The sequence below is a fragment of the Globicephala melas genome, chromosome 7 (genome assembly GCF_963455315.2).
Source record: "Globicephala melas chromosome 7, mGloMel1.2, whole genome shotgun sequence".
Lineage (NCBI taxonomy): Eukaryota > Metazoa > Chordata > Mammalia > Artiodactyla > Delphinidae > Globicephala > Globicephala melas.
In genome coordinates, this window is record NC_083320.1 from 3,102,237 (window position 1) to 3,115,829 (window position 13,593).

General features: G+C 48.8%; 1 protein-coding gene across 26 annotated transcripts in view; it reads right to left on the minus strand.

Moving 5' to 3' along the window:
- Positions 1-13,593, minus strand: part of LRRFIP1 (LRR binding FLII interacting protein 1) — a 142,529-nt gene that overhangs the window by 29,916 nt on the left and 99,020 nt on the right. For 8 of the 26 annotated variants that reach the window (XM_060301660.1, XM_060301647.1, XM_060301646.1 and 5 more), the window contains 3 exons: positions 12,245-12,289; positions 11,021-11,086; positions 6,139-6,228 (listed from right to left, as the gene is read on the minus strand). The exons of 11 other annotated variants lie outside the window; for them this stretch is intronic. In XM_060301660.1, coding sequence (XP_060157643.1) covers positions 6,139-6,228; positions 11,021-11,086; positions 12,245-12,289 — 201 coding nt within the window. The remainder of the gene's footprint in view (positions 1-6,138; positions 6,229-11,020; positions 11,087-12,244; positions 12,290-13,593) is intronic. 7 more of the 26 variants (XM_060301653.1, XM_060301651.1, XM_060301650.1 and 4 more) reach the window with 2 other exon arrangements.

The window sequence follows — 13,593 nt, forward strand, 5'->3', positions numbered from 1 at the left end:
GACAGTTATAGCCAATCTATGCTTGACTATTGTTTCCAATCTGTATTTTACGTATCAGGGTGACTGACGTTTGTCTGTTTTCTGAATGACAAGGGACACGTGTATCTGCCAGCCTTCCTGCAACCTAAGAAGTACGCGGAGCCCCATGGAAAGTGGTGCAGTTTTGGTTGGGGGAGGGACGGATTGGGAGTTTGGGATTAGCAGATGCAAACTATTATATATCGAATGGATAAACAACAAGGTCCTACTGTATAGCGCAGGGAACTGAACTATATTTAATATCTTGTGATAAACCATAATGGAAAAGAATATGAAAAAGAATATATATATGTATAACAATCACTTTTCTGTACAGCAGAAATTAACACAACATTGTAAATCAACTGTATTTCAATAAAACAGAAGGAAGGAAGGAAAGGAAAGAAGGAAGGCAAGGCAAGAGGAAGGGAGGGATGGAGGGAGAAAAGCCGCGCAGCAGCATGGAGCCATTGCAGCCCCACCGGATGCCACTAGATGGCAGCCTGCGTCGAACGGAGTGGGACCGGCCCAGGGAGCCTTGGTCAGGCCGGGCACCCCTCACTGCCCCTAACAAAGGAACAGATAAGTAACCCTGACGGTGAGTTTAATTTGACATAAAGCATAGTACTTTATCTCTGAAAATAATATACAAAGAAACAGAATAGATGGAAGGGTTTTAAACACTGTCGTTTCTGCTGCATGATGTGACCCAGGGCATGCCGTGGACCACACGTGTCCCCACACGCTGCAGCCCACGGCAGCACGGGACCCGGGACGAGCCACAGGACCTCGTGGACATTGCCTTCTTATCTGAGGAAGGGCGGCAGCACCACAGACCTTGCAGCCTGTTAGCCTTCTTACTCTCATTTACCAGCAATACTAAACGTTTTAGGTCAGTGTGAAAACTTTATAGTAACAGCCTTATGAAACATGCAAACCAGTATTTTATAATGACAATGGAGTGTATAAAAAGGTATCTTTTAAAATCTACGGGAGGTAGTCACTTCCAAACAAATTCTGTGAGCTTTTAAATTATGGCAACTCTTCCTTTCAGAAACAAACGCTTAACGTAGCACGTTAAATATTCTGTTAATTCCAACCTTCTAAAATCGTGTCTAAATGAGCACACTATTTAGGCTCACTTAAATATAATGTCTGGTGAGGTTTCAAATTCCAAGTTTTCCGTATCACCACCTGGCTTGCCCACCTTCCTCGAGACAGAGTACAGTAGGTGGGCGTGGGAAGACCCTCGCAAGGGGGCCAGGGACAAAGGGACTTTTCCTCATGGTGCCCCAAGCCCCAGATGGGAAATGGGATCATGGAAGCAGTGTCCCAGTGTCACGGGGTCCCTCTCGAGAAACCAACTGACAGTACTGAACGCTGCTCAGAAAACACCCATTTTAAGGGTAATTTTCCTTCAGATATAAACAGCAGTGGAGGCTACCATTAGAATGGAAATTTCTGGTTTAAATCCCATAATATTGACCTCATCCTGAATGACTGGTCCTTGAACTCTTGTATTTATAATTCAAGACCTGTTTTTCCACCTGGTTCCTGCTTCCACCTCTTCACACGACACAAAACATGAGTCATTACAGTCTTTTGTTTTTCTAACTCAGATGGGGCTGAGATTCCTGTTCACCACCAATGCTTCTCTGAAAACACACTGGCGCGTGAACCTGGGCGCCACGCAGGACACCCCTGACCGGTGCTTCCGTGACCCAGCAGGTTCGCTGGGTTCTGAGGCCTGGGTGACACAGCTGCGTTGGGCCCTCCAGGCGAGGCCCTCTGCCGGGCTGTTCTCCGGGCCTGGATTACCCAGACTCCCGAGTCCAGCTCCCTGGAAGCATCCTGCCTCTTTCCTTCGAGCTCGTGCTCTGAGTTCTATACTGTATTGCGCCCATTTGCTGAGGTCTGTGAGGGGAGCAGGTGTGTTCCTTCACCACTGCAGCCCTGTGTCTAGAACATTCGATAAACACTGGCTGAATGAACGGACCCCAACTTCCGCAACAGGAAGGTTCTGGAGAAGAAAATAGGGCTCAGCTACAGAACGTGAAAAATGAGATGAGGTCCCATAGTGTATGCCCTTCTGAGATGGGGCGGGCACCCTCTCTGCTCCCCACGAGGCTGGAGGACCCAGGGGGTGGGGCACACTTCGCATCTTTGGATGCTGAGGTACCTTTATTTTCTCAAAGTGGGGCAAGCTATCGTTTTCCCTCATTCTGGTTACTTTTGTTCTTGGGCAATGCTCCACTTGCCCGTCCCCTGGGGCACCAGCCTACATCCCACACCCAGAGCCTCCCAGGGCTGCCCCTGCCCCGGCTCCTACTTCCTCCCGGAGAGGCCCCTGCCCCCTGCCCTCACCCGTACCACCCCCTGGAACCATATTCCTGATGGATCACCAGGCGGGATCATTCTCCCCGAGCCATAGTGGACAACACTCACAGCCCTGGAAAACTCGCCCAGGAGAAGCAGGTTATCAACCCAAATCTTTTCTTGTTTTTGGTTTTCAAGCATATCATTACTCATCTTTCCAGGTGGAGTTCAGGAAGTCTACGTGCCTGGCCAGGTGTCCCCAGCCAGGAATGAGAGCTGTGACATCTTAACCTGGGTCTTGGAACTCTCCCTTCCTGCTCTGCGTCCTTCTGAGAAGCCAGGCGGGGAGGATCACTCACCCCACGGGCCTCTCCCTGGGCACCGCCTGTCCCTGCAGGCCTCCCTCCCAGGCAGGAGGACCAGGGGAGTCTGAGCACAAGTTTCCTGGCCTCTTTCCAATCAACAAGGCCAAATGCATCCACTTACACTGTTCGTCTCGCAAGCCCAAAATGCAAACTCCCAGCCCTTTCCAGTGGTGTGACTGTGCAGGCTCAGAAAAGAGAAATGGGGCAGATTCCGTGGAAGAGGACTGCGGTTTGGAAGCACCAAGCAGAGGGCTCACTCAGCTCTGTCCTCCAGACCCTCTGCAGAGGCCAGGAATGCTGCCTGTGCTCTATCCTTCAGATGACCAGGAGCCACTATAACTGCGTGGAAGTGCCCTGCGCGGCACACAGGTGCCTCTGCCTCCTGAGGGCCACACCCAGAGGCGTCCTCAGCTCTGACGCCCCACACCCACGTGAGGTGCCCGGATGCTGACCTCTGCTCACTAACTGTGCCAGCCTGAGTCAGCCGACCTTTGTCAATGAGCAGCTGGGTCAGGGGAGAAAGGAGATGGAACTGATGACCTGTGTGTAATGAACTGAAAAATCAGCCCAGTCAAGCCCCTGGGAGTCTTGCAAACCCAGGGCTCTCCAGGGACCAAGGGACGGTGGCGGAGGTCTTGCCAGGCTCCCCAGTTACCAAGAGACCCCCGCCTCTCGTCCTCAGGCCCCAGGGACACGGGCACGATGAACGCTCACCTCTCTTGTGTCCACTAAACCCATTTTCTGGGAGTAAACTGTTGTCAGATTTAGGAAGCAGATGACAGGGGAATTCATATCTGGTTTCAGTCTCTTCCGTCCGGGGAACTAGACGTGTTGCTAGGCTGAGACTTCATTCTGACGCCCGGATAAACCCAAAGACGTCAGACCATCACGGGCGCACAGTTCCCTGCTTCGCCTGAGCTGCGCCAGGCAGGGAGCCCAGGAGGGGTCAGGCCTCAGCTTCTTCTGACGACCGTGAACTTTCGTGTTCCCCAAAGTGAGCGCCAGAGAGCGAGCATCATGCCTGAGAACGGGCCGCTCTCCGCGTCGGGTCTATCATGGGAAAACACCGATGACTTCCGTCGGAAACACGCAAGCAAGGGCTTGAAGGCGGAGGCAGGCAGGCAGGCCCGCGCAGACGGGCGCTGCTCACCTCGGCGCAGGGATCCCTCAGCTCACAAACGCTGCGCTTCAGTCCCGTCTGCCACGTGCAGAAGAAGTGAGGCACCAGGTTTTGAACACTGAACGTACGTGATACGGAACAGCTGGATACCTTACCGTCCCTGCTTGACCAGTCCTGGCTGGAGCAGTAAGCAGCGGACTTTGTGGGGTGTCCGCCATCCCACGTTTCCTGCCCCACCCCAGTGCGGTCAGGAAGCGGCTTCTCCTATTACCCTCATTGCTGGGGGGCAAGGGGGGCAGCTTTCAATTCCACAGGGAAACAGGCTCTCCTGCTCTAATACTCGCTTGCCTCATCTATCTTTTGTTTTCTCACCCTCGATGTGTAAACGGCGGAGAGAACATTTCTCTACTAGCAGGAGAGCATCCGGGCAAGCCCAGTGACGAATGGCTCTGGCCTTGACCTTGGAGTCGGGGAAACCAGGGCAGGCGTGGGGGGACTGAGGCCCCCGACTCAGCAATACGGGCTCAGTCTGCAAAAGGGATCCATTCCTTTGTTTTCGTCGCCAGGAGAAGCAGACGTCTGCATTTGGTGTGAAGCCTCCTGGCTTTAAAAGGCTGCATCTAATTTTAAAAGCAAATCAGCAGCACCCCATGGGTGCACGTGTGCAAGTGGGCGACTCAGCCCACGGCCTCTTCTCTGATGACCAGGAACACTTCCTGAATTTTAGACATCGATGCGTCTAACTGTGGTGTTGTGTAAGTGAGTTACAAACCACAGTCAAGTTCCAAGTTCAACCTCGCCCATCTTTGCCTTCTTCTGCCCAGGGTCTATGAGGAGGGGTCCTGGCCCTCGGTGTGGCGGCCCCCGTGGTGCAGGGCTGGCATGCACACCGCTCGGCACACGGCCCAGCCCCTGTCCACTGGACGTCCTTCCCTGGTCATTGTGTCAGCCCCCCATCCCAAATGTCCCCCAGGCAGATGTGCCCTGCCAATCCCTTATGGTCAAGAGAACAATACAGTTGCCTCATACAAAGCATCAGATGCGGTGAAACTGTCTAAAATTCCAAGGACCACGGGAAAAACACACAAAAATGAGACTTAAATGATGGAGACTAGGTAGCAGGACCCCTTGCTTTCTGAAGCAGAACTTGGGTCATCTCAGGCCGGGTGACAAACAGGAGAGCAGCTCTGTCGTTTGTTTCACAGGCACTGAACAGAGGACCAACGGGACAGTGGGGGATGGAACAGAGCTAGGGATGCCGTGGCACTCGCAGGCCGATACTTTACCCTAAAAAACTGTTGGGCTCCAATAACAGATAATGTTCCAAACAAAACGTTTAAAAGTGAACCCTTCAGGGGCTTCCCTGGTGGCGCAGTGGCTGAGAGTCCGCCTGCCGATGCAGGGGACACGGGTTCGTGCCCCGGTCCGGGAGGATCCCACATGCCGCGGAGCGGCTGGGCCCGTGAGCCATGGCCGCTGGGCCTGCGCATCCGGAGCCTGTGCTCCGCAACGGGAGAGGCCGCAACAGTGAGAGGCCCGCGTACCACCAAAAAAAAAAAAAAAAAAAAAAAAAAAAGTGAACCCTTCAATCTAAAAGCATGGTACAAATGAACTTACTTACAAAACAGAAATTGAGTCACAGATGTAGAAAACAAACTTATGGTTACCAGGGTGGAAGTAGGGGGAGGGGTAGGAGGGGTAAATTGGGAGATTGGGACTGACATACACAAACTATTATACATAAAATAGCTAACTAACAAGGACCTACTGTGTAGCACAGGGAACTCTTCTCAATGGCCTATATGGAAAAAGAATCTAAAAAAGAGTGGATACATGTGTATGTATAACTGATTCACTTTGCTGTGCATCTAAAACTAACACAACACTGTAAATCAACTATACCCCAATTAAAAAAAAATAAATTAACTGGGACAAATACAAAAAGAGCCTTCAAATTTTTAAATCATAAAAACAACACATCCAGGCACATGGCTACATTTCTCCCGCACTGCGCAAAGTTCCCGTCTCCCAGTGAGACCCCCATCTCTTCAGCGCTGTCAGCAGCTTCCTAGATGGTCCTTTGCAAACTGAGCAGTGCAATTCTGAGCTCACTGAATAGTCATTTTCTAAATTTGGAAGCATCCTCCCCAATCCTGCTTTTGCTTAGACCTGAAATAAATCATGGAAAGCCTTCCTACTTTCTCCCGGTTCAGGCGTTTGGAGGTGGAGGGATCTTCTTACGGGACAGAGGAGTGAAGGGTCCAAGGGGGGGGGGTAAGGGAGGAAGTGGACAGCAGCAAGGGCGAGAGGCCCACTCACCACTGGGCTGGCCCGCGCCGAGCTGCCTCTCGAGGAGCTGCGGGAGCTGGACTTGAAGTGGCCGCTGTGCTCCGAGGGCTGCCCACCCAGCTGGCCGCGGGACACGCAGATGGAAACAAAGGAACAGGTCAGCGAAGATGCAAGGAGGACGGAGGCCACGAGACAAAGGCTCCGGTTAGCTGTGAGGCCAGCCAGGCGCAGCCCAGAAGGGAAGGAGAGGTTAGTGCGGCCGCTGGCCGGCCCTGGGAAAGGAGGTTGTGTCTTCCCAGCATTCGACATGCGGCCACTCAGAACACAAAACTTAATCACACTATCAAAAAACACAGAATTCTTGGTTAGTAGGAAGAAAGTAACACAGAGCATCTGTTCAGCTGGGGTGTGGAGGACACCTAGTTTCTGCGCAGAAAAGCCTCCACGAACGTGAGCTGCCTGCCGGCACAGAAACTGAAGACCGGGACAAGCGGGGCCGGCTTCGGGGCAATGCAAAAGTCTGCCTCTCTACTATCTTTGCAAGTGAATACAAAATAAGATTTAGGGTTAATACAAAATCAGGCAAGGCTTTTTAAAGTGCCGCAGGACCTTCTATCTGGTGGCCTACGTGTACATCTGTCTGTCTACCCATCTACCTAAACTTCCTCTCTTCTAGTAAAGGAAAACACCAGCAACTCGTGTATCTGGAGGCTATGCCCTTAACTTTGATTTGTATTCACATTTGTGATAGGCCTAAATGCATTTTCAGTTTAACAACAATAACAACAAAATCTTACCTTCCTATATGTGTACATATACCCCATATCCCCTCCCTCTTGCATCTCCCTCCCACCCCTCCATCCCACCTCTCTAGGTGGTCACAAAGCACCGAGCTGATCTCCCTGTGCTACGCGGCTGCTTCCCACTAGCTATCTATTTTTCGTTTGGTAGTGTCTATATGTCCATGCCACTCTCTCACTTCGTCCCAGCTTCCCCTTAAGCCTGCCCGGTGTCCTCAAGTCCATTCTCTACATCTGCGTCTTTATTCCTGTCCTGCCTCTAGGTTCTTCAGAACCATTTTTTTTACATTACATACATATGCGTTAGCATATGGTATTTGTTTTTCTCTTTCTGACTTACTTCACTCTGTATGATAGTCTCTAAGTCCATCCACCTCACTACAAGTCACTTTGCTATACAGCAGAATCTAACACAACATTGTAAAGCAATTATACTCCAATAAAGATGTTAAGAAAAAAAGTATGTACATATCTGAAAAATATCATAAAAGCGGTTCATGAGACCTGAAAAAGAAAATCTTACCTTCCTCTTGAACGAGGCAGGGTGGGGGGAGGGTGGGAGGGGAGGCGGAACTCGAACACCATTTAGGACCACAGGCACCGGCAGACTGAGAAGCTGGCCTGCGAGGCCTGTGCTGACTGCCCGCTCCCTGCCCCCAGGCCCCCTGGAGGCCCGCAGGCATCATTCCTACTGCAAATTATGGGGCCACAAAACTTCAGGGGCGCTCACGATCCTTATCGTAAGTAAATACCATCGTTTAGTTTGCCTGTTTTTCCACCAGAGAGGAATTCCCCAGGGCAGAGAATTCCCCAGGGCAGAGTCTGTGTCTATTTTGTTCCCTGCTGAATCCCCAGCGACCAGACGAGGCCTGGCACACAGTAGGTACTTGAGAAATACTTGTTGAATGAACCATTTCAAGTTTAGGCTGTTAACAGCCTTGGTCAAGATGAGCAAATTCCCCAGACCCATCTTGCCTGGACTCATTCCTATGTTGGATAAATATTTATTGTGTATTTACACGTAGGTGCAAGATGCTGTTTCTGATGCACAGATAATACAGCTGTACACACACTGTGTGTAAGAATCACTGCCATGTATGGCACGTACAAGAAATCTACCAGCATTGCTAGCCTCACCTTTTAGCTTTATTGTTCAAAATAAAGGAAAACACCTAACGTCAGCACTTTAAAGCAGAAGTATTTCGACTTTGGGTTTGCTGATACAAGAGAGAGGAAAACTTCCTCCTGTAGACAAATCCTACTGTATCCTATGTCATTCGAGTCCTGCTTTATGGTGCTGAGATATGACAGATTGTTGTCAATAAGGTTTATCTCTGACCCAGGTTTCCCCAACTCCTGAGTCTCAAATCATCCGATCTGACTTGATCATGCGGAAAAGAATCAGTGTAAAGTCTGTGTCACTGTGGTCCATGTGGCACCTTTGGAGTCGCCCATACTTTAGAGTCAGCGTGGCTAATGTGGGCTGAAGTAAGTTATTCAATAGCAAGATCTGAGTCCAGGGTCCATCTCTTATCGGCCACGAGAGCTTGAGAAAGTTACATATCTTGTCATCTATGTCATGAAGTAGAGACGCTGACCACACAGGTTCTGAGGATTATGCAAGAGAATACAAGCTGGGCTTTTCTCAAGCTGTCACTTTCTGCTAGAAACAACTCTCACGGCTCCTGGACCAGCTGGCATCGGTGGTGATGACCGCTTCCCAGAGGGTCAGAACTAAGAAGGTCACTTCACACACGGCCAAGAGTCCTTCCTACAACATGCACACAGCTTACGAATGGTAAGGAAGGTACAGAATAGAAAGGTTTTGAAGCAAAACCGTTCTACTTTCAAGAACTAGTCATTTAATCATTTAACCGTAATTGTAATTAGTCCTTTAATTGTAAACACACACTGTGTCTGAGGCTGATTTCTTGGGGGAATGGAGACGGGGACAAGCCTTTGAAAGAGGGCTCAGGACTGTCCTGGGCAGGCCTGGGGCCAGCCTGGACCCAGCTCTCAGTACTGCGGGGCAGGACAGGAGGGACTCCCAAGGCGCAGTGTCCTCGCATTTGTGTGTGTGTATTTGTCAGCGGCCACAGCTCCTAGCTGCATAGAGAGCCTGGGGAGATAGCATTCCTGGGCGCGGGGAGCTCCACATCCCCTTGCAGGGCTATCCTGAGGGCTGGGGGTGGGGCAGAGATGGGAAAGGATGAGAGGTCAGTGAACCTTCCCTCCCACCAGGCCTGCTGATCGGTGGCTGGCACACAGCCGATGGCCCAGAGATCTCTTCTGAGGGATTTTATCCCAGGGTTCAATTTGTCCCATTTAATCCAGCAAACGCATGCTGTGCTCCTTCTGCAAGAGAGTGTGGTGTTAGGTGCAGAAAAAAAAAATCTTTTGATTCTCTTTTATTTCTTCAGCCTGGTGTGAGACCGGGGACGTGAGCCCGATTTTAGGCATTCTGCTGTCGGGACAAGAAGACCTTTTACCTCCTAACTCCCTAAAGCCATTCCGCCCAGGCAGTTCCTACAGAAGGGTTTAAAACACCAAATAACTGCTACACAAAAGAGCAATCAGCGATGCCAGTCACAGGGCCCCGAAGGTCAGCAATCGGCTACTTGAAAAAGTCCATCTACAGAGGCAACACTTAAAGAGAATCTAGGAGACGTACATCCCGCCAGACATTAGAAGTTCTGCTTTGGTGCTCGGGAAGATCCATTCTCTTCAAGAGTTAGGCTGCTGCCTCTTACTGATAAAAGAAAATCACTTAGTTGCATTTTATCCGTCCTATGGGCCTGAGCTATTTCATCCATTAGGTATGGTTGATGAGCTTTTTAAGGGCCTACAAAAATATTCAAGAACTTGGAAAAAGACAATATAGCGGGTTCCACTGCATTAAAATTTTATGCAATATAAAATTGTTCAATGCAAGTGTTCAATTAGATGTCGACAGAAACTCATGCTACGTGGGACTGACACATACACACCACTACGTATAAAACAGATAACTAACACGGACCTACTGTAGAGCACAGAGAACTCTGCTCAATACTCTGTAATGGCCTATATGGGAAAAGAACCTAAAAAAGAGTGGATACATGTATATGTATAACTGATTCACTTTGCTGTACACCTAAAACTAACACAACACTGTAAATCAACTACACCCCAATAAAAATTTAAAAAAACTCATGTTACATCAATTATTATAATTAATATTTATAAAAACTACATTCTGAAGAAACCTGTAGGCTACCCTGGCTTGCTGCCTAAGAATTCCTGAATATTCACGGCTGGAGAAACATAATAAATCATAAAGCCGGATCATTTAACCAATTGATTAAGTAGTCAATGACTTCCGAAAGCAAAATTATAAAAGCACTTTCAAGTATTTCCTCAGCCGTCGTCGTTCATGTGGGGCGTGGATGCATCTTCCTAGGATTTGTGCAGGAGCCTCAGGACGCAGAAGCATCCGCCCCTGGGGAGGGCTGACTGGGTCCAAAGCCCAGTCAGCTGATCCTCAGGACAGGTCAACCAGTTTCCGCACTTCCATGGGCCCAGCCCGTTTTGTTTTCCTTTATCCTTCACTCATTCACTCTTTTTCATTCAACAAGTATTTCTTGTACAACTACTACACCTTTATTGAGAAACCCTATCACTTCAAATCCTTCAAAGAGGTGAAAGGACAACAAAATAGGAAAAGGCAATTCCTTATGTGTAATACTCTAGTCCTTAAATTTGTTCATCTTCCTCGATCATCCAGAGGTGAGAATAATTTGTGGCCTGTTGAATTCCCTTTTGACTCTTTGACTCCTTTTATTATTATAAGATCACTTCATCCCTTGTTGCAGGGAAAGAGCAGATAAAACTCAATTAAGATGAATCTTTCTCCCTTTGACCTCAACATAAACTGACGAGTGAGGACATTAAACTAACACCAAAGGCTGTATGACTTACGTTATCCATGACCCTTATTACCATGGAAAACTGGGATGAGACAGTGTTTCCTTCCTATCACTCTGGTTAGTTATCTCCCAGGGCTGAAGCTGTGCTGAGAGAGTCACCCCAGGGTCATGCAGCAGAAAGCTCGGGAAACGCAGAAAGTGCCTTACAGCGTGGGAACCGCAGGCACTGCTCCGCCGAGCCCCACCGAGACTGCTCTCATCCGACACAGACGCCTGTGACGAAAACAGACTGTCAGGACAGAGCACCTTTCCTCTCTCCATCGGCACCCAGGAAACACTGAAATGTAAGCTAAGGAAGAGTGACACATGCCAGGAACACATCCTGAAAAACACCACGATGGAAGACATGCAGGAAAGGCTCAAAACCACCTCCACAGGCAAAGGCTGTGCAGCAAAAAAACAGGGTCGTGCAAAAGTCCAAGTGAGAGAAGTTTCAGTTGCTATCAACCAACTGGCATGCAGTGGAACCTCCTTTAAATCTATGACTCTGAAAAATATTCCTCGCTAAGTAAAAACTTGTAAATCTAGATTTAAAACGAGCAGAGAGTTCAAATATCCTGGATTTTCTCATGGCATCCTCATAGTTGATGCTTAGAGAGTTACTCCAATATGAAGTGACTTTGTAATAAAAATAGCATGTTGATTATAGCTCAATTATCTTATAATTCTTTAAGAATTGCTAACTAGAGAACAGAACATTTCATTAACTTGAAAATCCTATGTAATCAATCACTGAGGGTAAATGAGGGTAAACAGGCGCTTACAATACCATGAATGGGGCTTTAATTTCCCCTATTTCTCCTTGAGGACACAGCGGGTTTGCTGGACCAGTTATACATCTAATCCAAAAGTGTGCGGTCTGATGGAAGTTCAGAAAGTTATTCACAATCAGAGTGTGGCTACTTTGAATACTTAAGTTTCCTGCAGGGCATAGGTACCTGGTATTTAAAACTGGAAATTTCCAAGATAATATAACATAATGGATTAATATCTGTTAAGGTTACCAAAGCAATAAAAACCTATCTTTCTTTTTGCCAATAGATTAAGCAAATGTTGCCAATACTTTATTTCTGCCTAACAATCCTATACAAACACGTGTCTTCCCCAGCTACTGTCAACTGTCGGGAGAAACAAACCCCAGATCTGGCCAAAGGGGGCTGCAAGTGTAAGCTCCACATAAAGGGGTAATTCACCCCCAGAAGGGCTGCAAACAGGTTGAGTCCACCGCACTCAGAGCAGGTGTTCGGTGGGGGAGAGGCGCGCGTGCGTGCTGAGGGGCCGTGGGGGGGGGGCGGTTAGGCAGGGCGTGGGGGGGGTGGGAATGGGCGGAGTGGGCAGAAGCGGGCAAGGGGTTGTGGGAAGCACACGCACCCGGTAACTCCCAGCCGGCCGGGCAGCGCCGTACATATAGGAGGGCTGGAGGATGAAAGCAAATGGCAGGTTTTTAAACCCTTGAAAAAACAGCAACAAGTAACAGTGACAAGGTAATTATGATGCTTTTGGTGATCATGACAGCCAAGTTATTGTACAACTGTTATAAGGAAAAGAAGTCCACAAAGGCACCATGCCTTCAATAACTCTGATAGATGGAAATCCACATTTACAAGGAAAATAAACATGAGATGATTTCTAACTTTAAAAATAGTGAACTTCCCCAGAACCTCTGAAATATGGCTATTTTCTGGGCCTCTCTTTTCAGGCACTCCTAGAAGAAAGGGTCGGGGAGCGAGACAGAATGGTGACAACGTCAACGACACCAGCAAGAGCCCAAACCCACGACTCAAAATCCCAGGTGAAGAAAGCACTTGGGGGTGTTAATACACAGGAACAGTGCGGCAGGAAGAGCCTGTTTGCTTCTATCAGAGGATCCCAGCGACAGTCTCCAAGATACAAAGGAGCTGTAGAGGGGCTGCAGCTGCCCAGGGCTGGCACGTCTCTGGCACAGGGGAACCCACACCCGAACGGAGGCAGAGCCTGTGCGGGGTGTGCTGGAACACAAGGGCAGCTCGCTCGTGTGACCTGAGCCTCACCTCCAAAGAGCATCATAACCTGTTTACCGGCAGAGGCCACGGAGAGCCCAAGGCAGGGGGCCCACGAGCTGGTCGGGGAACATGCAGGAACAGGGATGAATCACTCAGCAACGCCAAGGAACACGACAATACAGGGAGATGGCAGTTCAACCTCCATAACGTGATGTGTTCTTGGAGCTCGGCCTCTGACCTCCTCCTACGAGAGCAGGACTCCTATACCTGGAGCTAAAAAGGCCAAGCACCTCGGGGACGGCCTTGTATAAACAGGAAACACAGCGGAGAACGCCGTTCTCCCCACTTTCCAAGACGGAGGAGTTAGATTATGCACAAAAGCCTTCCAAATTGCTTCCTGGATACATTTACAGGAGAAAAAATGTGTTTTTAAAAAACAAAGGAAACCCCAAATGGGGAACAATTGCTGGAAAAGGAGGAGAGACCCAAGAGACCAATTTCTTGGACTTGAGCTTTTGAAAGTATACATTTAATAGAGCCTCCTTTTTCCTAAACTCCTTTTTTAAAAAAATTATAAGGTCTTAAATTATTTTTGATTTGCTTTAAAAGGATGAGGAAAGTCTTAGCCAGTTAGTCAAGCCAATTGAAACATCTACTAAGCTTTGCTCTTTGGACTTCACATGGAAGAGGTTGAAGTATCCACGTCCATTTAATCAGCAATTCAAGTGACAACAGAAG